Below are 26756 nucleotides of genomic sequence, written 5' to 3'. Positions count from 1 at the left end.
CTCTAAGTTCATATTGAGGAACTAGGTTGCGCCTAGTGCCAAAAATGCATTGAAAACAAAAAAAGTTGACAAAAAGTAATTGAAGGGATGGAAAACGATTACCTTCCTCCTCAATTTGTCCCCAAGATCCACAAAAATCATGCACAAATGGAGGAGATCTCTTATGTTTTCATGGAGAGGAGGAAGATAGGGGTGAATGGGTGCCCCTCTCTCTCTCTCTCTCTCTCTCTCTCTCTCTTACCTCTTCAGTGGGCGAGCCTCACGGTAGGCTATAACGGGTCTACAGCTGCGGACCCTGGCGGTAGCCACGTGTCTACGTCTACGAGTGATGTGATGACGAAGGGACGTTGACCTGGTTCCTGCGCCATTGACTACGACAGTACGATGACCGCAGCAAAATGGTCAGATCCAAAGAAGAAGAAAAAATCAGAATGAGAACAAATCATGCTTAACTTTGGAAATGATTTTGGCCGATTAATTGCACAACAAACTTAGTATGTGTGAATGCCGCGAGAGAAGCTAGAAGCTTTCAAGATGGCGTACGCTCACCAGGCATCATTTCCAGAGGTGGGTAGAGGAGCACAACGACAGTACATTTGTCACCGGTACAGGCTTACCGCTGGGCACGTGAGCGCCTCCAGCCCGTGCCTCCTCCCCCTCTAGCGCATCATCATCTCAAATCTGAGCATGAACGACTGGATCTGGATGTGAGTGACCCCATCGGCCCATCGCCTCCCAATCCAGTCTGCCTTTTTCTGTCGTCAGAACAGAGAAGAGAGAACCGACCAACACATGACTCAGAATTACTGTCCGCCCGTACCATACATGTACCCCTACAAAACCAAACCAATCTTTGTTACGAGGCCGTAGGTTAGTACTACTACAAGTTGGATGGCCGATCAACGAACGAACTGCTCAACAAAAAAATGTTGCGAGGCCACACGCACCGAACCGAACAAACGAGCCTCGCCGCGGACAACTCGCTCGCCGGTGCTGCTGCCCTGCCACTAGGCAAGTTGAGGAAGAGCAACGTGACGAGCGAGGCAACAACACGTCGATCGCCCACCAACTCTCACCTGATTCCCCGTACTCCTCCTCCTCCGCCGTCCCCCTCCGCCGGAGTACGTACCGTACCATGGACCGCCGCAGTGGATGCAATGCAATACAGGTTTAGGTTTAGGTTTGACTGGACCGGGCTGGGGATCCGAGGCGGCAGCACATGATTTCGAGCATCTTACACGCACAGAGAGACATGCACATTTGATTGCGGGCGGTCGGTCTGCCCCGGGCCGGGCCAAGCTCGGACAAACAAAGCAGCATGGGCGCAGGGGAGGCCACGAGCAGAGATGGCTTTGGAAAACAAACAATTCAGACCAGATTATCTACGTACTGCTTATGACAGGCAAATGAGGCGGTCAATGGAGGCAGCCATGGACTGCACCGCACATCCTTCTTCCTCTCCGGTTCACAAAACCATGAATATAGACATGTGTTCCAGGCCAGCATAATAATATCTGGTTTCTGCAAGGAAACACAAGCAGTGTATTCTATTCTTGCATGGAACAGGCCCACAAAAGATCATTTCCTTCAACCTCTGTCAGCTTATGCTGCCTTGCTATCTTCATGCAAGGATAATCTCAATACCATGGTGAGCACTTTGTTAGCTTCGGCGCCATCATGAAGAAGACTTCACGGTGTTCCAGAATACTCAACGGGACACACACAACCCATTGCTGCTTTCGATGTGCCATAGTGATAGTGGCATCCAAAGGAGTGAAAGGAAAGGAGTCCCTCCCAAGCCCAAGAGAAACAAAAGCCATTGTTGCCTTCCCCATGCCATGCATGAACCCCAACCCTTTCCTTTCCTTTGGTTAAGCCAAGCCGGCCAAGACAGAAAAGAAGAGAGAGACCCCCATCCAATAATAGCCACAAAGAAAGAAAGACAGGTGAATGAATCTACTACCACAGTATGAAAAAGGAGCCTTTGGTAGGCCATCACGCAACTGGTGCACCACCACAGACCACACCACATGCCATGCTTCTCTTCAGAAGGCTTGATTGACACACGGGAGAAAATCAAAAAAGAAAAAAATCAGGAGACAACACCAGGACCCATTCACATGACACCTATCATCATCTAGGCCTAACAATGCAGATGGTGCACCACACTACACTTCACTCACTCGTCAGTCATGGTGGTGTTCTTGTCATCACTGGCAGTTGGCGCTCCGGCCGGGGCCGCCGTAGTAGAAGTAGGAGCCCCAGTCGGCGTTGTTGCCGTTCTGCACGTCGTAGCAGTTGGACTGCTCCGTGAAGGTGCCCATCCCATGGGGCGCCTTGAGGTTGTTGGTGCTGTCCACCACCTGGATGTTCTTGAAGTAGCTCGCCTTGCCGAACCCCTCCTCCGGGAAGTGCCCGCTGCCCATCTGCGTCGACGTGTGCACCCCCTCCGCCTGCGAGTTCACCACCTCCCCGCCCCACTCGATCATCGACGCGCTGTCCGCCAGGTACGAGAACAGGAACGACGGCCAGTAACCCAGCACGTACTCCTTGCCAAACTGCATCCACCAGTGACCCTCCTTCGGATCCTACATATATACATGCGTCGATGTAAACCAATTACAAGACAGCATTACGGCATACAGAATCATTAGCTTTGGCATATAACTAGACTTCAGTAGGGGTTAGCCGCTTAGCATCAAGAAGATGCTTGCACTCAGTCATGGTGCACTAAGCAGGCCTTGGAATGCACTCATTACCCGTGCGTGATAGAATGAAAAACACATGACTTTCTATCTCGGCATGGCACTCGCTTGCTGGGGTGAAAGGTAGCAATGCTTCATGAGGCTTCTATTGACAAACACAACTAGAGTAATCATCAAGGCTAAAAAAGGTGTTGACAAAACATGTAACATAGCCACATGCTGAGGGGTACTGAATAATCTTCAGAGCCCCAGAGTCCAGTCAAGGAACAAGAAGAGTAAAGGGCACAGCACAGCAGCAAGTGGGCAATAATCTTCATGTTTGTGACAATTCTCAAACAGTAGTACAAGATGAGCCGCTTGCTCACTCACCTTCCAGATGAGTATGCTGATGTCGTACTGCGAGCCGGAGTAGCCCGAGATGGGGAAGATGCTGGCCCCCATGGCCACCTCGTTGTTGATCTGGACGAACCCTGAGCACAGTATGTTGTAGCACCCTGTTGCCTGGTACGCATCACTCTACACAACACAAAATAAACATATATACATCCAGGTTAAGAACAACACAAGCACATGTCACCAAGAATTGCAGGCTTAATTTTTAAGTATTTTACACGGTTATGTGAAGGGAGAAAAACTCACAGTCCAGTAGGTGAACAGTCTTGTGTTGTTGTCCCCATAGAGGTCCGGGCTAACCTGATGAATCAACCAACAGAAAAGAGAAAAGTTCAGGGCCCGTGACACCACCGAGCTAGCTAGAAACGGTAGGAACAGAGCTATCCATCAATCAACCGCAGCGACGGCGTGGCATTAAGTTGACAGGCATGGGCTACGAGAGCGAGGTGATCACATCGGTGGTTGGCTGATCTTATCGGTGGTGCGTACCTGCCAGCCAGCCTCGATGCTGTTGAGGTCCTCGCCGAAGGAGCCCCCCAAGATCCACAGCTGGGACAGGCTGAACTCGTTGGGCTGCTCGATCTTGGGCTCCCACACGTTGATCGTCGCCTTGGCGCCGTAGTACTTCTCGCCCTGAACGTATGATATCGCGTGCTGAAAAATTCACAACAGTCAAGAGTTCATGCTTCATGCACAGCACCAGTCAGTCAGTCAGTGGCATTTCTTCTTCCTTGCTGCCACTCAAACAAACACTGAGTGAGATAGGTGGTGGATGCAATGCGTGCACGTACCTGATGGCCGCCCTCGTTGAGCATGGCGAGATCGACCGACATCGGGTTCGCCACCGTGGGCTTGTGCTTCCTGCCGTAGCGCCGCATCGAGGTCGCGCGCATCAAGTCGTCCTTCTTGGTCCTCCGGACCGGGACGGTGCCCGGTGCGCACCTGCCGTTCCGGTGCCAGAGCTGAACCATCGGCCGCTCGCCGTCGCCGGAGGAGGCCACATTGGCCTTGGACTCGTCGTACAGGCCCTCCGGGTGATAGCTCGGCCTCATCTGCAAGGACAAAAAAAAAATCTCAGCGCTGAATCCAGCAAAAACAATGGCGTCTACTGCTGCTGCTGATGCATCTGAAACCATACCTGGATGGTGTGGTTCTTGAGGAACGGGTGGTCGAAGGCCGGCTGGTGCGAGATGTGCACGCAGTCTATGATGTCCCCGTCTGGGCTCTGCTCGATTGATTTGCAAACAAACAAACGAAAGTTAGCATCCACTGACTGAAGTTTGAGTAGCACTGCTAAAGGACACTGGTACTACTTTGGTTGCCATCCACTGACTGAAGTTTGAGCAAGAATAAATGAAGAATGGCATTGCAAAAGGACGCCAGTACTACTATTTTGGCTGGCATCCACTGATGAAGCTTCAGATTTTGCAGTAAGCAGGAAAGAAATTCCTCGCAAAGTAGTGGGCATCTTTCTATTGAAATTTTTGGTTAGCCTTTTGCAAAATTCGTAAAGCGAGAAAGCGAATCGGCCCCAAGAACAAGCCGCCGGGAAAAAACAAGCCCCCGGAAAGGCCATCCTTTTTTAATCCGGGCGTGGCAACTTTGAGCGACTGGAGTAGACGAGAACGGCGCCCGTTGAATCAATCTCGCCCAAATCCCCCAAAAATGCAGATTGAAACGGACACAGGACACTGGCTTTGACCAGGAAGGAAGAAAAAACAAATCCCCCATTCAAATCTTGAGAAGAATAGCAGAGGGTCAGCAAGAATCTAGGTAGCTCGGCGGGCGCACAAACGCACCTCGATGCTCTTGACGGCCGGCTTGTTGAGGCGCTTGAGGTGGCGGTGCATCCTGGCCTCCGGCGACCTCGCTGCCTCGCAGGAGAGGCACATCACCGCCGCCAGCAGGCACGCGACGACGCGCGCAGCGGCCATGGCTTCCCTCTCCTTCGCTCACTCCTCCGGCTCCCTAGCCCTTCTCTCCTATCCCCTCGCCCGCCTCCGTGCTTGGGCTAGAGCTTCAAGAACCAAGAACCCCCTCCCGCACCAGAGACGCCCCTGCCCGCCGGCGACCCACCGCCGCGCCGCCTCCGTGGACCGGCCTGCGGATTTTGAAACAATGCGGGGGTGCGGGTGCGGAGTGGAGCGGAGCGGTGGCACACTCTCGGGCGCCACGCCGTCTCTAGCTGGGGACTAGCGAGGTTTGCAACAAGTGGGCAGTGGAGCGAGGCCGCGGCTGGCAGTAGTGCACTGCGGTGTTTGTTTTCTTTCTTTGCTGAGGGAGTGCCGTCCGCCGCCCAGTCTCGCACGCTGCGGCTTTTGCCGTTTTTCGAGCGTGGCTTTTTCCGGGGCGCTGGACGGAAATGCCCCTGCGGTACACCATTCGTAAATTGCTCCGGGGCTCCGGGCGACCGGACGTCAGACGGAGCCAGCCCCCACTGGAATGTGGGCCCTAGTAAAATAAAATTACCGGCAGTAGCCTATATTTTTGGTGAAAAATATGACATCTGCTTTGCGATGGGCGCAATATATTTGATATGCTTACCAAATGCCAAACCCTAAAATACAAAGGTTGAAGTAGAGGAATAGCACATCAAACCTTGTTTCCCCAATGCAGAAAAGAGAACAACTTTGTTATAATAAGAGCATCTACAGCCGGGTGTCTCAAACCGGCCTTAAATGTCCGGGCGGCCCGTCCGGTCACTGACCGATCACGATTTTTTTGAGCCTCAGACGAGCATCAAACGCCCGGGCTGATCGGCGCCCCTCATATCCACCCTAACGGCTTTTTTGGATTGGAAGATTTTTACAGGATTCTCACGGGATATCAAACCTTAGGATTGTTTCCTATGGAATGCATTTGGATCATAGGATTGGGTCACTAAAATTCCTAAGGATTGGGCCGCCAAGGTGCTGATTCCAGAGGAATTTACACATGAGGCCCGACCTCTGGAAAAATTCCATAGGATTGGCTACGTCATGGCAATCAAATCCTCTATTTTTCTTATTCCTTTGTTTTGCAAATCATGTGATCCAAAGAAACCCTAAATATGGGACGAATAGGTGGGCCCGGGCACGTCCGTCTGACAAGCCTCGCCCACCACCGACCGCACGGTTGTCCCAAAAAAAACATCCGGCTCATCGCTTTGAAATCCTATCTCACACACACTCTCCTCCCTCGCTCAGTCCTCTTCTCTCGCCGCACCGATTCCGATCGAATTCGGCGCAATGTCGACCTCCGGCAGCTGCTCCGACTCCGAGCTGGATCCGGACTATGAGCTTGCCCTCCGCATCGCCTTGGAGCGGTCCAAGGTGGAGACCGGGGGCTGCTCCGGACATGCAGCCTCGCCGCAGACGCAGCTTCCCCATCGGCGCAGCTTGGACGCCGGCGCTGGCCCCTCTCGGCCCGTGCGCAGTTCCGACAGACGGCCTGTGCAATCCGCACCTCCCCTACGTTGTCCCCTACCCCCGCCGGCTGCTGCTCCCCCACGGGGGCCGTGGTGGTGCTTGTGCCCGCCCTGCCGGCCCGGACGCGCCCGCCGGAATAAGAGGCGCGCGACGCCTGCCACGGGAGGCAGCGGGAAAGGGAGAGGAAGGAGGCGGAGCAGTCTGTGCGCCGCCGCCGCGGGATGTAGGCGGAGCCCGACGAGGACTCGCGGCTCCTTGAATGGGTCTACCGTCGGTCGCTTATGACCGCGAAGACGAGTGCGCGGTGGCTCCGCCGGAAGAATGCCAAGGCGCTCCGGATTGCCATTGAGCAGTCCGAGTGCGAGGCGGCTGAGGCGGCAACGGAGGCGGCTCGGCTCGCAAAGCTCAAGCGGCAGCAGGACAGGGAGGTCCAGCGGGTGAAAGGGGTCATCATCCTTTCCGACACCTCTGATGACGACGACCATTGCTCCTCGTCCGACGACTCGGACAATCTGCACCAGGCGCCGACCAAAAGGACGAAGGGCCGGCGAGGAAGTGGTAAAGCTCCGTCGTCTCCGTCTTTAATTTCTCACCACGTGCTGTATAGGCGGTCAGAGTTTAGCGGAGCTATAGAGAAACCAAACTCGAAGCTGCGATTATAATACCGGGCATGCTCTTTGTTTTGTGTTTAAGGATATAAGATAAGATTATGGCCGCCGCTCACGCCTCGGACGTGCTCCTGCCAAACCCAAATCTTCTTTCCCAAATGGTAATTTTTCCACCACCACCACGATGAGGATCGGGCGGCCGGCCGCCACCTACCTCGGGCCCCGGGACGCGTCACGTCCCATCCCGCTCACCCCGCACCCGCGTCCACGTGCGAGCTGCCGCCGCGCTGCGCGCAATCTCGCCGACCGGTGGGACCGTGATGGCATGGACCCACCCGCCTTTCTCCTTTCGGTGCGTGCGTGCGAGGGAGCGGCCGCGCGCACCCGTGTGAGAAGGAAGCGGTGGAGAGTTCCCGTGGTGGTGGGGGTGGTGTGGTGCGGCATCGGATCCGGCCGGTGTGCGGGCGGTCGGACGCACGCACGCATGCATGCACCGTGTGATTAGCGACAGTGTCTCGGTGTGGTGTGAAAAGCATCCTAAACACGGTCTACAAAAAAGTGTTTAATCTGTATGACTGCATATCAAAATTTCGAATGCATGAAAAATCTATGACAACATCGCGCATCAGGTCGTGAAAATGCTGGGAAATGGGTCAGTGTTGGTACAGAACAGTAGAGTATCATGGGGCGAGAACCCCGTCCGTACGCTAATCACTCTGCTGCTGAATATTTTAACTGTCACTGCGGCAGACAACATCGCCGGGGATGTCTTTTCGCATCAGTCTCTCTCAACCAGAGGCGCGTCTGTCAGCAGCACCACCAACAACAGTTAAGTACGTAGTAATTAAATTTACATAAACAACCCCTGGTAAAACACTGCACGCGGTAATTATAGTGTTACCGCTGCCGCCGGGGGTTGGTGATTTGGTCATGGTCTGATCTGTTGGTTGGCGCGTTGCGGGAGCAGCAGTGTAAGTAACACATGGTGAATGCGACGCACCACTGCTACAGTTCAGTAGAGTAGTAGTAAAACGGGATGATTGATTGGTCTCCCCACGACCGGATCTTTACGGTCTTGGTAATCGGGGTAAAAACAACAACTTGCTAAACACAACACTACAAGATTCATTTGCGTGCGTGCGTGCAGTAGTACCTGTGGTCCGCCTCTGTTCTGACGAGGCAAGGGCCCGCATGGCAGGACCCCCCACACCCCTCACTCCTGGGTCCACAGGGAAGGAAGGCCGGTGGAAACACAATCAGCTTGGAATGGCGCAAAGCACTGCACAAAGCAGTACTAGTAAAATGAAAGAGTTTTCACTCTAGGGCTGACTGCCTAGGACTACAAGATTGGAGTTTTCTCCATTTTCTGTTCCCAGGAAGCAACCATGCATGCTTTGGTCTCGTAAGTTCAAGATTAGAGCTAATAAGCTCATTTAAAACCCACTTGGTGCACTGTGAGTGGCACGGCATGTGCTTGTGCACAAGCTGCTGCTGGAGCACTGAGCTTAAGTAAAACAAAAGGCAATGCAAGATGGCCAACAGAGGGAATCAATCCGCCCTGATGAGCGAGCTAGAAAGCCGTCGATTTGCTTTAGCCCCTGGCTGGCTTTTCCCCTCATGCCACAAGCGCCCGAAAGACGCCTTTCTTTCCCACACACTTTCGTTCCTCTTATTATTGTTTCCCCGATCGGCCATGAACAAAGTGGTTACTGCCAAAAGCCTAGCTAGTGATGCTCTGCTACAGCAAATGGCCATACTTACTTCCCTCCCATAATAAGAGCCAAATCATTGCATTGCATGCCCTAGCTCGCTGCCTCACTCACTGATGAAGGATGGCACAAAATGGAGATCAGTCGTGCACCAAGCTGAATGAGCAGGATTGAATGGATGTGCTCATGTGCACATGAACGGACTTGAAAAAAAAAAGGAATTTGTTAGCGTCAGGGAGTGCGTGGAGACACAGCACGATCGGCATATAGTACGTCAGCTTGGCGTGTGGTGAGATGCTGGACGGCAGTTGCAGGGGCGATGGCGATGGCGTTGGCGTTGGGACCCTAGGTAAGAACAGAAGAGGGGTCAGTCATGCATGGGCCGCAATTCAATTGAGTTCAGTTCAAACGCCGTGATATAATGTCACGTGGTGTGCCTCCCTCCCTCCCTAGCGAGCAATGCCGGCAGGCTTGTCCCAACGCACCGATGCAAGAAGCAGCGGCCGAAGCAGTGAACGCGCAACATTGTATCCTCTTCTCCGGTCCGGTCTTGGGTCTTCGTGCATACCACATTGAAGCCCACGGTCAAGACCGATCGAACGAACTCCCTGGAGGCAGCAGGCAGGCAGGCATGCAGCGCGCCAATTAATTAGGTCAGCATGCATGGATATGGATGGATCCGATGCTCAACATAAACTAGGAACAGCAAAGATAGATTTTTCGATAAAGGGCATTTTTATTGACTCAAAATGTAGCATCAAGCGGATACAAAAACATAATGAGCATCACCCGGCCTCTACATAACTAAGATGCACATAGCCAAACAAAAACAAATTGAAAGAATATAAAAAAGCGACATATCAGCAACAGTAGGATCATATAGGACCGACAGTCCGCCTATGTCGAAGGAGTTGGTGCGGCTATTCGTAGATTATGCCGCCACCCATGCTGAGTGAAGACCTCTCTGGCCACCCGCTCCAACCGCGTACACACCGTCTTGAATAGCGATTGATACTCCGTTCGGTGTAGTGTAGACCACGTATGAAGCGAGTGCGTACAGCGGGAAATAACCTGCAAATGAGAGGTGTTTTTGCCCTCGAAAACCAAATCATTCCTACATAGCCAGAGTGCCCATAATAAGGCATATGCTCCCACCCGAATTAGCATTTTGAACCTATTTGAAATGCCGTCCAGCCTGACACAAGGACGGGATACGTTTCACTGGAACCTCACTACATCTGGGTCCTTCACAGTCGACTCTATGTATCGTGCGCTCACGCATTCAGTGGTCCCAGTGGATAATAATAAGAAAATTTGGATGTCGAAGATTCCACTAAAGGTTAAAATCTTTATGTGGTATCTTCGAAAGGGAGTTGTGCTAACCAAAGACAATCTCGCCCGTCGCAATTGGCACGGAAGTAAGAAGTGTAGTTTTTGTACTCATGACGAGACAATCAAACACCTCTTTTTTCAATGCAAGTTTGCGCGCTCGCCGAGGGTAACCATTTGCGTCCTGAGGCCTCGCAGTTACCCCCGTCCCCCGCGTCCCTCTCTGAGGCGACTCGGGGGAACCCTAGCTTCCTTCGCCGCCGGCCCTCCTCCACCCTCCCTCCCCCCTCGCCGCCGCCGAGGGACACAGCCGGGGAAAGCCCAGGCAGTGCCGGCGGCGGCGGGGCCTCTCCCTAGCGCGTCTCTCTCTCTCCCCTGGCGGCGGCGCGAGTTCTTCCGGCGGCGGCTTGGCAGCGTGGCGCAGCGGAGCTCCGGCGATGACTCGGTCCTACGGCGGGGTGGAGGGCAGGGCACCGTCCAGTGGTGCAGCCTCCGCGGCGGCTGCGGCTTGGGGCCCTTGACCCCGATCCGATCTGGATCTGGTGGTGCTTGGGCCTGGGCCATGGCGGCTGGCGAGGCGTGGTGTTCGTCGGGGCTTGTCGGCCTCTAGGCACCATGGGGGTGCCGGCGGCGACGCGTGCCCGGCGTGGTGACACTGGTGGACGTGGTGGTCATCTTCTTCCAGAGATGTCCGGCCAGAGGCTTGGTGATCGGATATCGAGATCCATCATCTAGTCCCGGCTGCGAGTAGGGGTGACATGGTTGCCGGTGAAAACCGAGCCGACGGCAGGCGATGGCGGCGTTCTCGCCGTTACCTTCATGGAGGCATCGTCGTGTAACTACTGTCGACCCACTCGTGCTGCTCCGGGGGAAACCCTAGGATCTGGTGTTCCAGATCGGGCGATGACGGCACTGCGGTGTCTCTCTTGGGAGTATCGTTTGTGGAGCAGCGCTGGAAGTCAGAGGCAGAAGGTGGAGCGGCTTCGTCTTGCACGGAGCTTCGGTGGAGATGTCAAGTCATGCCTGACCGACAGGTGCTACGCTTTGTCATGCCTGGTCGGCAGGTGCTACGCATGACATATCTTCCAAGGACTTCAAGCTGTGTCGGCTGGTGGTACTTGGCAGCATGGCACTGAGGTGTATCAGTGGCGACCACGACGTGCTCAGCTGTTTGCGCGCAGGGAGGAGGTGCGCGTCGTGGTGGCCTCGACGATAGCTAGACCGAGCAAGGTTGATGCATCAGTACAGTTCTGAAGATGAAGCGGTGGCAGTTGGCGGCGGCGGCCTCTGAGAGCACGCCGGACCAGTGTGTGCCCCAGACCCGACAAGTGGCTAGGTTGGGGTCTCAGGTCTTAGATGTTAGGCTTGGCTGCGATGTCTGTTTGGTATTAGACCCAGGCTATCTGCGCCCCTTCATCAACTGGATAGGTGTAGCGACAGTTTGTTGCTTAGACGACGGCTTTAGTCTTACTGTTGTATGACTTTGTAAGGTCTTGTGAGAATAATTAATAAAGTGGCTGTATGCATCGCCCAGATGCAGAGACCGGGGTCATCCTCCTTTTTTTTTAAAAAAAATTACACGCTCTACATGGTCAATCATTCAAATAGCGTTCAATTTGTATCCGCCTACAAATGTTACCAATCTGATAAAGATAGATAGAAAGAAAGAAAGATGCGACGCACAGGGCACAAAGGCACGTACGGCCATGCCCTTTTGCACTGTGCTGTTTGATTGGGAAGGTGGTAACCACTAACCAGCCCGAGTTCGGCTGGCCTGACAGGGATGCCTCGCATGCGGATCGCTCTCAAGCTCCCTAGTCTAAGCCTCGCACTCACAGGGTCGTCCTCGCCGTGTTTATTCTGATAATGAAGTACGGCGTCGTCCTGATCATTCTCTCGCCACCGGCCATTCTTCAACATAAACAAACGACGTGCCAACAACATGCATTGGTCCACGGTCTGGTACTCCAACTCTAAAATCTACAGGTACGGTTTGCCTAATAGCATCTACAACCGGACCCAGTACCCGCCCCAAACTCCCGGATATGAAAACCGCACCCAACCATGTCGCTGAAGTTCGGCCCAAACACCCAGACTGACCGTCAGTCTCCATATTTCGCCCATATCTGCAATGGATATGGGAACACCCGGACGTGCCCGCCACGTAGCACTGATCGTAAGGGCCCACACGGTCACACACAGAGACCGTCGGTCCGACGGGCACCTCCTTCGGGTCTCGGTGCGAAAGAATTCATGGCGCCGCTCCGGCGTGCCGCCCAAGGGAGCAAGTCCAGCTATTTAAGCCGGAAAATGGCAGCCCAACCCTAGCTCATCCCCATTTCTTCCCTTCCCCTCCAACCCACACCGTCAGCTTCCATCCGCTCGCCGTAGCCGCTAGCCATGGCCCGGCAGAGGATCACCACCTACGCCATGTTGACGCCGGAACGCCAGCTGTAGCTCGAGGAGGAGAGATCCGGGCAAGGCACGTTGCTCGTGTCGTTGCCGGCCTGCCTTCAGATTCGCCGGAGCTGAAGCAGCAGCAACAGGAGGTGGGGAGCCGGATGAGCAGGATGATGCTGCCATGGAGGAGGAGGAGCCGGAGCCTGACAGAGGAGGGGGCGTTAGAGGAGGAGCCAAAGGAGGAAGCGGCGGCAGATCTGGCGCCTGTGGGCTTTGACATGGCCAACGCCATGGCGGAGTTGAAGGTGGCTCAGGCGAAGGAGTTGGCTGAGCAGTAGGCCCTCCTTGAGTCCTTCAAGCTGGAGCACAAGGTGGAGGCGAACCGCCGCATCCTCCGTCGTCGGAAGGCGGAGATCGACAAGCTCTTCGCCGAGCTCGAGGAGGAGGACGAGGACGAGCCGGACATGCGCACGGTTGCCAATGACCACGAGATCGGCGGCTTCGACACCAACTTCGTCGACATCTCTAACGACGAGGACGAGTAGTTTAATACTCTCTCCGTTCCATAATATAAGAGCGTTTTTGACACTACACTAGTGTAAAAAACGCTCTTATATTATGGGACGGAGGGAGTAGTTGATAGTAGTAGTTTCCGTAGATCATGACGATGCATGAGTTTGTATGAGAATGGTAATCGAAAATGCCTGCTACGATTGTTTGTGAAGAAATCCGACGTACATCCCCAGTCAGTGCCAGCGGACACGTCTGTTGGTGTATAGAGGCTTGAATATGCCAATTGTGATTGTAGATGATCTAAAGCACGTACGTTTCCCCGTCAGCAGCATCCAGGAAAGGGGACTACACGGCCAAACCTATACATGGGCTGTAGTACACACCAAAAGGTCATCTAGTTTGACAGTATGGCTTTCTTGTGTGTGGTTGGGACGCCGGCCGAAGGAGACGTCTCACCAAAATGACAGCCCGTGCCTAATTGTACTCCCCTATGCACTACGCACAGGAACATTTTGTGGTCCGTTCAATCACAGCGTGTGCTATGCATCCATGTTAACTGGACCACCTATCCTGCTGCCACGTACTACTGCAGCAAGCAATGTATGCGGCAATCTACCGTACGTATGAGTACCCCTACAAACAAAGCTGTCTCAAATGGACCTTTCAAGTTGCAATCTTTGAAAATTATTGCGGTCTCTCAAAATTGCACTGAACAGGATTCCATCTTCCATGCAAGTCGATGCATGAGTCAGGCAGTATACTGTGTACCTGTACAGAGTGAAATCACAGATCCTAGACCCAAGCGCTCTCCAGGGTTCACGCGGATATACTGTAGCTGTAGCTCAAATGGAAACCAGATTTCCAACGAACCATAAATTATAAAAGACCAAGAAAGACATAGCCTATGCGTGCCAGAGTACAATCCTCTATCTCTATGGATCGATCGCTTGCCCGTGAAGCGATTAGATTTGCCTAGGCTAGGAGCCAATCCCTTTTTATCAGTGCCCCCTCTAGGGCTCCAAAGAAGGCGGGGATGAATGGATCTTGTCCACAGGTGGCCGAGGCTTGGCAGACACGCGCAATAATGCAGCTGTTGCCATGGCTAAAAAGCTTGTGTTACCATGGTAACGGTAAACTGAGAGAATTCCTTCTATGACACTACTCCTAAAATATGATGCCTTATGTGACACTCCCAACTTTTTGCTTCCTTCTACGGACACTTGTGTAAAATTTATGCCTCACACGACACTCTAGTGTATTTTTAGAGCTAACGGTGTCAACTTTTCACATACAAAGTCACTTTTGACCCTGGTGCAATGTGTGACAAAAATACAAGAAATATTGTTGTACTATGTAATATGGAACCGTGCATGTAGATTCATAATAAATGAAACGCTAATTCAAAAAAATTCAAAAAATCGGCAAAACCTCCCCTGCATTTTGATGTCATATCCCCTACACACAGTTTACATATACATAATCAATTGAACAATTCTCAACAAGTGCCATAAGCAACCAGATTCACACATAAGTCACCAATAGTTCACATATGTCAGGCTAAAGGACTTCCAAAAGAACCATCATATCACAAGAACTCCAAAAGAACCATTACATCAATGGAAGAGCATAGAAGCATATGAAATTACAAGCTGAGCCTTCTTTTACTTCTTGTGCTCATAGCAGGGCTAGGAGGATTAAACTTTCTGCTCCTTGTGCCCATTGCTGGGCTGTCAAGTGGCACCGGAATCTTCTTAGCAACCTTCTTTTTCGTCTTGGCCTTCTCAATGGAGCCAGTTTTTGATCTGCACATGCGTGTATGGCAACAATAAGTTTAGGGTAGTAATGACAGCATAAAGTTTATGGCAGTAGCAAGTTTATCGCAGTAATGACAGCAACAAGTTTATGGCAGCAGTAAGTTTAGAGCAGCAAGTTTATGGCAGCAGCATAATACAGCAAGTTTATGGCAGCAGCAACAAGTTTATGGCAGCAAGTAATACAGAAAAGTACCTCTTTGAACCTCCAGATTCAGTGTTGTCACGTTTTCTCTTTTTCTTAGTTGTAGTTTCCAAGCTTTGGCTATGATGAGAAAGAAACAACTTAGAACATAAACTGAGTTTTCATACTCATTGGCAGAAGTGTATAAGTGCTAACCTTGGTGGTGGAAAAAGCATCCTTGTTGGTACTCCATCCTCGCAAGGCACAATGGACTGGGCTGTTTTGCTAGTCTTTGCCCTCTTCTTTGGTGGTTCTCTACATGAGCAATAGGAAAACTAGTTAACACATGTAGTTGCAAACAAAAATAATAAGAAAAGCAAGAAAGAGTAATCTATATTACCTAATAGCCAACATTGCAGCAATGTCATCAGGGTTACCCTTCTTACAGTTGTGCCAATGATGCCCATATTCCTTACAAATTGGACATAAGTGCTTGCCCTTTTTTCTTTTCTTGTCACTACAACCTTTATATCTCTCAGTTTTAGGCCTGCCAGCTGTAGCTTTAAGTAGTGGTGGATGCATGAAAAATCCATGGTCAGATTCAGGCCATTGGCTCTTGTCAGGCATAGCAGGGATCAGGTTGGAATAGGCTGCTCTGAATTTTTCAGTGGAATAATACAAATCAACGTAATTCTTTATGTGAGCATCGCTAAGTGATGTGATGAATGCAAGAGCATGTTTGCAAGGAAGACCACAAACTTGCCATTGTCGACATGAACATGTTCGATCTTGCAAGTTAACGACAAACCTAAAACCGCTGCCTCCTAATGCAACCACTTCAGCCACTTCTTCTGAGCATTCTACCACCTCCAAGTTGAATTCTCTAGTCAATGCGTTTAACTTCTTCATTATGTGGGGTAGAATCAACCCATCTAACTTCTTTGCTACTTTTCTCCTATCATTCCAGAAGATCATAATCAGCTGCCTCGCCTTGTCCAAGAAATCGTCCAAGTTCAATGACTTGTGGTGCTTGATCCAATTGTTAAAGCACTCCGCCAAGTTGTTGGTTACATAGTCCACCTTGCATATGGTCGAGAACTGACTCCTAGACCACAACCTATTGTGCCACTTCCTAATATATGCTGTTGCGGCTGGCTTTACTGCCTCCATTGCAGCCCAATTCTTGTCAAATATATATGGGTTCCATGAGTAAGCAGCTGCCCATAGGTGGTCATCAAAGACTTTTCCAGTAAACTTCTTCTTGAAGTTGCTCACCAAGTGGAACATACATTCTCTATGTTCTGCCTCCGGGAACACTTCTTTTACCCCTGTCATCATTGCTTGGCCAGCATCAGTGCATATGGCTAAACCTGTTGGTGATCCTATGGCCTGTCTTAGCAATTGCATGAACCAGATCCAATTTTCATTTGTTTCAGAGTCAAAAATTCCAAAACAAACTGGATACATCCAATTATGGCCATCCACTGCAGTAGCACTAGCCAATTGCCCCTTGAATCCGCCTGTCATAAAGGTGCTGTCCACAGCCAAATATGGCCTGTAGCCACTAAGAAATCCATCTATGCAAGGTTTGAGAGCAACAAAAATTCTTCTAAACCTTATTTTACCATTTATGGTATGATGGTCGATCTGCACTATGCTATTAGGGCAGCAACTTTCAACTTGTGCTTTAAACCTATACAAGTTGTTAAAACTACTATCCCAATCACCGTATAGTTGCTTCAAGGCTAGCAGCTTACCCATATAGACTCTCTTGTAGTGGATTTTGATCTTGTAGTGTTCTTTCAGCTTTTTTCGCAATTCCATTGCTCCTAGAGTTGCATCTTCAATGAGCCAATCTTTCACCTTCTCACATATCCAGAACTTAGTTGCGTTCTTCACTTTCTTTTTCCTTTTCGTACTAGAACAATCGTGGTCAAAAGGTTGTTTTTACCTACAAAAGAGGAATACAAGTAAGCTAAAATCTCCTCAACATTTATGCAAGATATATTCAGAAATAAGTACGGTTAGACAATTACCATTACAGTACGCCTATCGGCTGTTGTAGAAGCATGTATCCTCCATGGGCAATCATCTTCATCTCTTCTTTTACAATAGGCCCTTAACCTATGTTTTGTGCTCTTTTCTGTGTTATACTCAAAGTCACGTTTGACTGCATGCTGAGAAAGAGCCAACTTAAACACATCCATATTGGGATATGTGGATCCTACAGTCATTGGAGGGTCTTGCTGGTCATACTCTGTATTTGGGGCATGATCTGGCTCATGCAACTCCTCCTCCTCTACTTCAGGCTCCTCCTCGCTCCCATCCTCGCTATCATCCTCAGAAACATTGGTTTTGTCTTTCTCTTTACCAGAAAAAAGAACCAATTTTAGAGGTATAGGTTCTTTCTCCAAATACATTTTCTCCTCATCAATACCAACATGCTCATTCTCCGGGATTGGGTTGCAAAGATAACTATCATCGGCCTCTTTTGTGTTGTTGTCCGCTTGAACATCTGTCCAATCCTCGGCGATAGGCTCATATGCTTCTTTGGAGGGATCACAGTATGCAATCAACATCTGCACTACCTTTTCTGGATCCATCCTGCAAATCATAGAGAAATACATAAACATTGCTACTAAATTTCAGCATACTAAACTGCATCTGGAGAGTACAAGCTCGAAGCACTCACCCTTCTTGCCAATCTGCCCAAGCCGACTAGCCCAAATCGGCGCGTTGCCCGCCCTCCGCGCCTCCAGGTCCGCCCTCCGCGCCTCCAGGCCCGCCTTTGGCCGCCCTGCCTTGCTCGCCATCGGTCGCCCCGCCTTGCCCGCCCTCGGCCGCCGCGCGGCCTGGTTCTCCTTCAGCCGCGCCTTCCGGTGACACAGCCGCGCCGCCGCTGCTAGGGTTCCGCCCTGACGCGTGAGGTGCGGGCTCGGGGTTTCGTTCGAGAGTCTCTGTTCGACTCGTGACGTGAGGAAGGCTGGGGTGCTCGATCGAGTCAAACGGGGGCAGTTTGGTCCAGACGGGTAAAAAGTGACGGAACGATTTAACAGAACCGACGACAGTGTCATGTGAGGCATAAATTTTATACAAGAAGTCACATGAGGAAGCAAAAAGTTGGGAGTGTCACATAAGGCATCAAATTTAAGAGTAGTGTGATAGAAGGAATTCTCTCAACGGTAAACTAGTAGTCTGCTCCTCCATGGGACGGACCCCGCGTGTCCAGGGTCCATGAGGCCAGCCGATCATGTGCCGAGGTTATTCACGCACCGCAGGGTTCCACTTCCACACAATCAGAATGAGTGATGGGCACTCTTTTTACCCTGATCCATTTGTTCAGTTGAGTGAATATTCCGAAAGCTACGTTTCAACCGTAGTAGGATAGGACAGGGCATCATTTGTTTGGAAAATGAAAGAGAATGACGCCCTCTCTAGCTTCTTGATGATGCTGTAAAAACAGGATAAATGCATGCATGCACCATCGTGGGTTGTGAATAATGCATGGACGGAAAGGCCGTATTTGGACACTACTCCGTGGATCATGCATGGCAGGTATACACACACATGTAGAGCAACGCAAAGTACTGTATATAGCATAATAAACATAACAAAGCTACGCCGCACGCATAGGTACAATTAATAGTGATGGGTACAAGCGTACCTTTACAGATTTTGGGATCTCTGGACTCTGGAGTATATTCATCAGTTTCTTGCCTCTTCACTCTTCAGACTTCAGGGCTGGAACTGGAAGCCCAGTAGAGCTGAAAAGGGAAAATGGATCATTAAAATTTAGGCGGGCATGAAAACTGCTCGTGGTGGGAAGGATGAATGTGTTGTTGGCCGTAGCAGACCAGAAGCACAGACAGAGATGACATGCAGTGGCACACGATAAGGTCACCCCACCTCGCTCTGTCTAACTACGGGCCGCATGCATCGCCACCTACCTACCTACCTACCCCATACATACTTATTCCCTGGCCGTACCAGGGCTAACAAAATTCCTTGACCACACAGCATGTCATTAACGGATAACTGAAACTGAAAGACTAAACCACACATGATGGCCAGCAAAATACCATGCGGAACCATCACATAATTGGTGCTTCTGAACTCAAACCCACTACCCAGATACCCTGCTGAAGAAAGCAAGCATGATAAAAGTTCAGTTGTGCGCCCACAGATAAGATAATCTCCTTGTCTTTACAAATACACATCGAATTCCTCAAGCGAAAAGGGTCCACAGTTTTTACAGCACCGCATGTTGCATACTACCTTTAATCAGTAATTGGGGCGCAGGAGTCTCGGCATGTTGCATACATACTGCATTTCAACTGTGGGATATATAGGTGCGAAAAGGGTTAAATGCGAGATGGATGGGTTATGGAGGATAATGGGTAGGCAGAAAGGCTGTCTTTGGCCGCCTTCCTGTTGGATCATACTACTCCTTGGATCATGGTTAGGTATGCACACACATTATTGTGGAACACCGCAAGTACGTAGCAGAAACAGAAACAGAATCAGAACAAATACAAAAGGAGAGGAGCTACGTACATCATAGAGATGGATACAAATGTACCTTTACGGAGTCTGGAATCTGAAGTATATTCAATTTCTTGCCTCTTCGGATCTGAAAGCCAAGAGAAAGCTGGGATATATATACTACAAGCCAGTAGAGCTGAAAAGGGGAAACGAAACAGTAAAAATAACTAGCTGGCCATGAAAATTGCTGGCAGTAGAAAGGGATGGAATTTGTTGGCTGTATCAGATGAGAAGAGAGCACAGAAATGACAATGCGGTGGCACATCTCACTACACATGATAAGATCCCCCACCTTTCTCTGTCCATGCCCATGTCGATCTCGCTGCACCACCACCACCAAGCCCATACTTATTCCCTGGCCATACCAGGGGTAACAGATAACCCTAACAGCAAAGGAATTGGAGGTAATGATTTGATGGCCAAAAAATACAGTGTGGAATCATCACATAATTAGTGCTTCTGGCCCAAATCCACCAACCCTCATTCCCTGCTGAGTGAAGCATGATAAAAGTTGTCTCTTCTCACAAAAATATACATCCAATTCCTGAAGAAAAGGCACCAGAGTTTTACAGGCACATCACCTGTTCACTTCTCTTACCAACACTGACGGCGACGGGATCATGGAAAGCACCGCATGTTACAAACACCTTTAATCAGGACACAGGAGTCGGCATGGCATAGTGCGGAGCTGTAATCCATCACTGATTCACAGAGCAAAAGGTTTCCAATAAAAACCAGTAGCAAAGTGAGACCTTGTTAGGATTTGCACATGTGAAGGCAGGCATTTCAATTCAAATCTGGAACTGCATTTCGACTTTCAAGCACATATGCATGTCACATTTCATCACCAATATATATATATATATAGATGGTGATGAGTTCCACTTACATATACATACAATGCAGTAATATATATACACTGACAATGAGAACCAGTTTTTCTCTCTCAGATGTCCGTTTTGAAGCTCCCAGCCCATGAGCTCATTAACAATGATGGAGGATCCTCTTTGTAATCACTAATCAGTACACCCTGGTGATGCCAAGGAATTCACAGGGTCAGCAGCATAACCCTTTTTGCGCCTTCATCCACCCCGGTTGAAAGAATCCGAGATCTCCGCCTTCCGATTTTATCATGAAAAGAATAGTGTCAAACACTCTGTCTGAAGTCGCAACCATCTATTAATCCATATCCATATCCATATCTCTCAAATGTGGAAGGCGTTAATCTGTCCTCGGCCGACCGGAGCTGCTTCTGAAAGACCCATTGTACAGGGGTAACACCGACCGACCGATCCTTCCCCTTGCGCCGATGCAACGCCAATAAACAGCTAAGAAAGACATCATGACAACAATTGGGATTGCCCATCTGCTCAAACAAAAAACAATGTTGTAAGAGTGATATACTAGCAGTCAGTCAGTCAGACAGAGATCTGTGTATATGTTGTGGACTTTGTCACCAAGGAAGAAAGCTAGCTAACCTGTCAAGATCAAGAACAGGGCTGTACACAATGGCCTCCCACGAAGAGACGATGGCATGCCACACGGGGTTGTAGTAGAGCGATTCCGATGACCAGAACAACCTCGTGTACGTCTCCAGGAAGATGAACATCACCCATGCAGCGGCTTCAAGTAGAAGAAGCTTTACGACGAACCGCCCGATCACCACCATGGTTAGGGAGAAGATCACCAGCCAGTTGAAGAGTTTGTTGTTGTACTCCCTGATGAACAGAGCACGGGACCTTGCGAGCATCTGTTGGAGCATGCGATGCAGCATGGGAATAAGAGTCAGCTAATAGACGACACCACGAGAGATCATATATAGGCTTCGGTAAGAAATGTTCAAAGAGTACAGTTTTCAGGCCTTAAAATGCAGCATCTTCCAAAAAGTGCACTACTTTGGCCTTTCACAGAACAGCAGGGCGATATTTTGGCCATACCATCAGTGTCTAGATGATTAGTCTTTGATTACCGGCCTTAAGAGTCAGATAAAATACACCACGAGAGTTTCCAGGCCTTAAAATACAGCATCTTGCAGAAAGTGTACTTTGGCATTTCAGAGATGATTAATGTGTAGATGATTGGCCTTTTCCAATTTTTATCCATATAAATCAGAAAAGGTGCTTAAAGCTAGTTCTACATCATTACCTACTTCAATGAATGTTTTACTTTATTAGAAAGAAAACAGCAAATAAATATATAGAAGTAGCAGAACAAAGTAAGATGTGGTTAATCATCATCAACTAAATTAGAACGCCATACGAATATAAAGTGAAAGGATGATTTCTTCTAGTTTTCATTTATGAGAAAAAAAGTATGATTTGCAGTTAGTGGACGATTATCTCTCCTCATGGAAGGTATCTTGCGTTGAAATAAACAAACCTTTGACATTCGATGCTCATAGCTACCCTTGGCAGGCCCCACACACTCCATTTCGAAACTTTGATTGCAGCGGAGAAATCCTGCATTGAATTTTGCCATGGAAGGAAGCTTCAAGGCTTGAAGGTGATCCATTTTTTCTTCACACTCTGAGAACTTTGCTTCACACAGCTTTGATGACTGATACTCATTGGCTAATCCATAGCTTCTCAACACCTAAAAAGAATATTCAGTTAACTGAAAATTATAGATTTTGCCATCTCTTTAATTAACTAAAAATGGGGCGTATATAATTTGAAGTGCATAAAATTAAGTGCTGCAAACAGAACCTTTTTTATTTCTTCATCAAGATTGAGGAAGGACTGAGCAGCATAATGTTTACCAAAATGTTGCTTGTCAAAAAGCTTTCTAGCTTCATCTTCTGCCAACCCATGAACTAGCTGAAGTTTATCAACTGATACCGGTAGACCCACTATTTCCATTCTTTCAGTATACACCTTCAAGCAACGTTCAAGGATGCCCTTATTGAAAACTTCAACAAGCGACCCTGTCGATGGAATTTCGCCTTTATTCAAAGCTTCAAGTATCTAGACAAAATCATACAATGTCAGATAATATTTTTCATGAAAATATTATGATTAAATATACATAAAAAATTGAACACAAACGAGCACTACCTGCCCTAAGAAGGATACAAACTCCTTTCCATTTAAAGTTCTACCCTGCACAATTTTTGGTTTTATCATGGATGCAACCAATTGCTTCAGTTCATCCCTCCTTTGTACATACAACGGTTCAAGTTCCTGGTCCTCCAGATCACATAACTTTGTTCTTTGGAGATGAGGCTGGAAAAGAATAATTTCATCGTCTCAGCTTCCCAATCAGGTGTAGACACAAAAGAGAATTTAGCATAGAATCATTGGAATGAACAAAGATTGAGTTATGGGTAGGACAACCATAATTGTCTTGTTATAAGTTATAACACACCTGGGGCAAGCTAAAAGCAGTACTGTTATCACCCATAATTGCCAACGAGTCTCTGATTTGGTTGACCTAATATAACATGAAAACCATTTTTTTGTTAACAAACTCGCATATCATATTTTTCCACTTAGATATAGCTTGAAATAATTGTACCTCGTCAATATATTTGTCTCCTGTAATAAGACATTAAAAGAAGGTTAATTCAACTGCTCAAAAGATATTCCGAGATCCAACAGCTGCAAACAGAGTTCCTTCAATAGCAAAAGAATCTCAAACTAATGAAATACGTAGTCAGCAATATAACTTGAACTAACCATTGCTGTTAGGCACCCGTTGGAGAGCTTCGTCAACCATCTGTTGTACAGATTTTCCTTCTGTTTTATGAAAATTAACAATTAAAAAACGAAAAAGGGAAGTTCGACCAAATAGTGAATTATCCTCAGAACAAAACATGATCAGCAAACCCTGAACTGCAAATACTAGACATGGCTAAACAGTAATCACATGCTGTGTTTGCTAAGAGTCCGAGGACCGAGCGACGTGCCAATGGGGATATGTCTCCAAGGAGTAAGGGTAGGAAGCCATGACACTGGGGATGTGAGGGGTAAAGTTTGGGGACTGGGATTTAGATCTTCACAAGTAGTTTATTCTCAATAGATTATATAACACATATACATGCAGCCCCTATTTATAAAGATAGCTCCCTTAGCTAATTCGAAATCTCAGCTCTAATTTAACTAATCATAACTTTCAATGTCTCTAAGTGGATTAAGGCCAATTTACTTAATCTCTAAGTTGCTACATTCAGCCAAAGTGTGGTTCTACAGCTGACGTAAGGGCTGTTTTAATAATCAGATAAAAGACGAGACAGAAACAACATGTTAGGACCATTCAGGAAAATACAATGTGGTCTACTGGTCTGCGGAAGGGACTACGGTATGTAAACTCTTTTGCACAGAAGAGAAAAGAAATACTCCCTCCGTAAACTAATATAAGATCTTTCAGATCACTAAACATTAGTTTACAGTGGGAGTAGAAACTTAGAGATTTTGTTGAATTTATCTATCTACAACAGGGAAAGTCAATCATATCCCTAAGTGAATTCTTCAATTCAGAAATGGTCAAATCTTCAGAAAGAATGCAACAGTTTCAATGAGATCAGGATTCAGGGGAACCAAGTTCGCCAATCAATTAGAATTCTGATGATCTGATCTGTGATACACTATATATATATTTCTCCCATGACAATTCATACATCTAGCACTCAATACAGGCCAAAATAAATACCCCGTGATACAAAATGACCTGATTAAAGCACAAACAACTTACCAAGGAAATCCCTCTGTATCAGCCACAGAAGTTTTGCTGGCTCAAAAGCAACATCTTGGCCCTGCAGAAACAGGAGACACGAATTACATATAGTGTTCAATTAATTTTCATAACTCTGAGAGTCAAGTTAATGAAGTATTATTACCTTCACCCTTGTTTTGCACAAGCCATGTAGAAAAATAGAAACTTGTTAGAACACACTAGGAAGATACACTTGTTAAAATAAAAAGGTCCAATCAGAAATGGCAGCAACCAAACCTTCCGTAGAATTCTTCAGCAAGTTCAACAGCGAATGAGAGTCTGGATATGTCAGCTTCACGAATCTATCAAGTATGTGAAACTGACGGCCTTAAAATCGCTAAATCAATTAACAGCTATAAAATATGAGTAGACATAAGGGTGTTAGAAACACACCGTTTCAGGGAGATTGTAGACAAGAAGAGAACTCAGGACAGCTGCCAGAGCAAATATCCTAATATGAAAACAAGACGACGTACTTTACTTTAGAGCCAAAAATTTATAATGCGTAATTACTGCAGAGTCTATTTGTAGGCAACAACAACAAACCTATCATCATATACATTGGATTTTCCAATGCTCTCAAATCCTTCAGTGTCCAGGTAAAGGACAGACACTTTGGAGCCGTCGACATCGACCTCAACGGGAGTGCCCCAAATCCATATACCTTCAAAGGTGGAGCCGTGTGTTGATATCTCAGATCAGCATATATGTGTGCAGCACTCACAAGAAGATTAAACTGATGGCATATTTTACCTTTGGTTTTGGTTTCTCGCATGTGTCCAACTCCAAAACCTGCACAGCAGATTTATCATTCTCCTGGTCAAAATAACCACTTCTCCGAAGCTAGTGACATAAGAGGCCAGAAGCTTGGCGTACCTTTATCACATGATAAGGAGAGAAGCTGGTTGAGAAGGAAAGATTTTCCTGATCGATATGGACCAATGACCTGATTTGACAAGCACAAACACATATATAGAACTCAGTCTCTACAGAGACAAACACGTGAAGGCTGCATCATCGTGTCATTAATAATTAGGAAAATGAAAAAGAAATCATGTCATAATGAGAGGCACAGTTGATTCAGATTGGTAATTTCGTAGTACATACAGAAACAGCAGCTATTGGAGTCTTGATCCTTTGGATTGCCTCCAGGCCTTGTTTAGAAAGACGGAGTTTGGTGTGGCCATAATCCGGCTCCACAATCTGAAACCTGCATAAGTAGCATCTATAAAAGTTCTGATGGCTACGACGATCCTTTTTGAGAAATTTTTAAAATATGATTTTCGAGTTTTTCAAAAAAACAGGGGGCTCCATGGAGCTCGGGAGTAAGAAATCCACTCTTGTCTCTTGTGTATATACTTCTTGATTCCTTTTCTTTTTTGTTTCTACTCACCCTACAGTACAAAATGCCTAGTGCAATATACTACTACCTCTGTTTCTAAATGTAAGACATTTTGGGAGTTTAAATACACTTAGGAACAGAGGGCGTACTTGTGAGGCCATACATATTTCAGTGTCCTATACTAGCATTTTATTTTCGTACCTTGTTCATTGTGGCCTGCGTAATTAACTGAAAATCATGTTATTAGCAAAAATATCCACAACTACACGATAATAATTTTTTCGAGGGACTAGATGATAATTACTGCTTTTCCATGCAAGCAGTAACCAGCTACCCAAACGCTCAGGCTGACAAAGAAAAGCAAAACAGTTGTATATGTAGAAGTGCATGCTCTAGCCAATGCAACCAAAAGACCGATCTGATGAAAGAGACTAGGCAATACATTTATACGTCAACAGTATAATCTTGAATCCAAGCTACATTTAAATGCAAGAAAAGGGGGGGTCAATTCACGCATAAAGGCGCACAGCAAACGTGAAACGTGAGCGAGGAAATTCTGTACTTACGCTCGCTCCAGCTGACCCGCATCGGATTCCCCTACCGCCGCGGCAAGCATAGCCACCATCGCGGCCGCCGCCCATAGTGCGAGAGCGCACCTCGGCCACCCCATCTCCGCCGGCCACCTTCTGGCCTCCCCTCGGTTCCCACCCACGGCCCACGAACGAACACGGAACCCCCGGCGAGCAGCCGGGGCAAGAGCTGGCTGGCTCACGGCTTCTCGAGGAGTAGCTCGAGTCGAGGAGAAGGGAGAGATCCGGCGACAGGCAGGCAATGGAGGAGAGGGGCGAGAAGTTGGGGCTGATATAGCCGTAAGAATTTGGGTTTGGGATCGAACGCGGTCGGGGGTTTCCCGTTGCCCCCCTGCTCTGCTCGCGGTTTGCTTCCATTTCCAGGCGGGAGGGAGGGAAAGGAGACGTCCAGGCGACGGCACACTGGCTGGAGCCCCGATGGATGGGTTAGCCAAGACTTTGCTTAATAACATCGTCAGAACGTATGAAATAAATTCAGAAAAAATGTGAGCACCAATATTAAATCTAGAATTTGACCCGTCCGTGTTTAATTATAACAACTCTATCCGATACTTTAAAAGTTCATACTGTCAA

At 48.3% G+C, this 26756-nt stretch overlaps 3 protein-coding genes across 3 annotated transcripts; all 3 read right to left on the bottom strand.

Moving 5' to 3' along the window:
• Positions 1-1933: 1933 nt before the first annotated feature.
• On the bottom strand, positions 1934-5397 carry LOC109741448 (protein neprosin). Its single transcript, XM_020300535.4, has 7 exons — positions 4898-5397; positions 4237-4323; positions 3890-4150; positions 3588-3752; positions 3345-3398; positions 3075-3221; positions 1934-2588 (listed from the first exon to the last, which is right to left on the bottom strand). Exons 1-7 carry the CDS (start codon positions 5030-5032, stop codon positions 2211-2213), a joined length of 1227 nt encoding a protein of 408 aa, XP_020156124.1. The 5' UTR covers positions 5033-5397; the 3' UTR covers positions 1934-2210.
• An 8158-nt stretch (positions 5398-13555) lies between these two features.
• LOC120964137 (protein FAR-RED IMPAIRED RESPONSE 1-like) lies at positions 13556-16940 on the bottom strand. Its single transcript, XM_040388567.3, has 4 exons — positions 15400-16940; positions 15216-15314; positions 15072-15140; positions 13556-14866 (listed from the first exon to the last, which is right to left on the bottom strand). Exons 1-4 carry the CDS (start codon positions 16821-16823, stop codon positions 14707-14709), a joined length of 1752 nt encoding a protein of 583 aa, XP_040244501.1. The 5' UTR covers positions 16824-16940; the 3' UTR covers positions 13556-14706.
• Positions 16941-20325: 3385 nt separating this feature from the next.
• On the bottom strand, positions 20326-26579 carry LOC109741450 (uncharacterized). The gene is made up of 17 exons (XM_020300538.4): positions 26160-26579; positions 25359-25461; positions 25128-25197; positions 25005-25043; positions 24798-24915; positions 24645-24702; positions 24489-24553; positions 24376-24382; positions 24231-24291; positions 23216-23275; positions 23055-23074; positions 22905-22970; positions 22595-22762; positions 22247-22504; positions 21921-22133; positions 21020-21291; positions 20326-20907 (listed from the first exon to the last, which is right to left on the bottom strand). Exons 1-17 carry the CDS (start codon positions 26261-26263, stop codon positions 20763-20765), a joined length of 1827 nt encoding a protein of 608 aa, XP_020156127.1. The 5' UTR covers positions 26264-26579; the 3' UTR covers positions 20326-20762.
• Positions 26580-26756: the final 177 nt, after the last annotated feature.

This window comes from Aegilops tauschii, chromosome 5 (genome assembly GCF_002575655.3).
Source record: "Aegilops tauschii subsp. strangulata cultivar AL8/78 chromosome 5, Aet v6.0, whole genome shotgun sequence".
In the NCBI taxonomy this organism is placed as follows: Eukaryota; Viridiplantae; Streptophyta; class Magnoliopsida; order Poales; family Poaceae; genus Aegilops; species Aegilops tauschii.
Note: the sequence above shows the minus strand (reverse complement) of the source record. Positions and strands in the feature narration are given on the sequence as shown.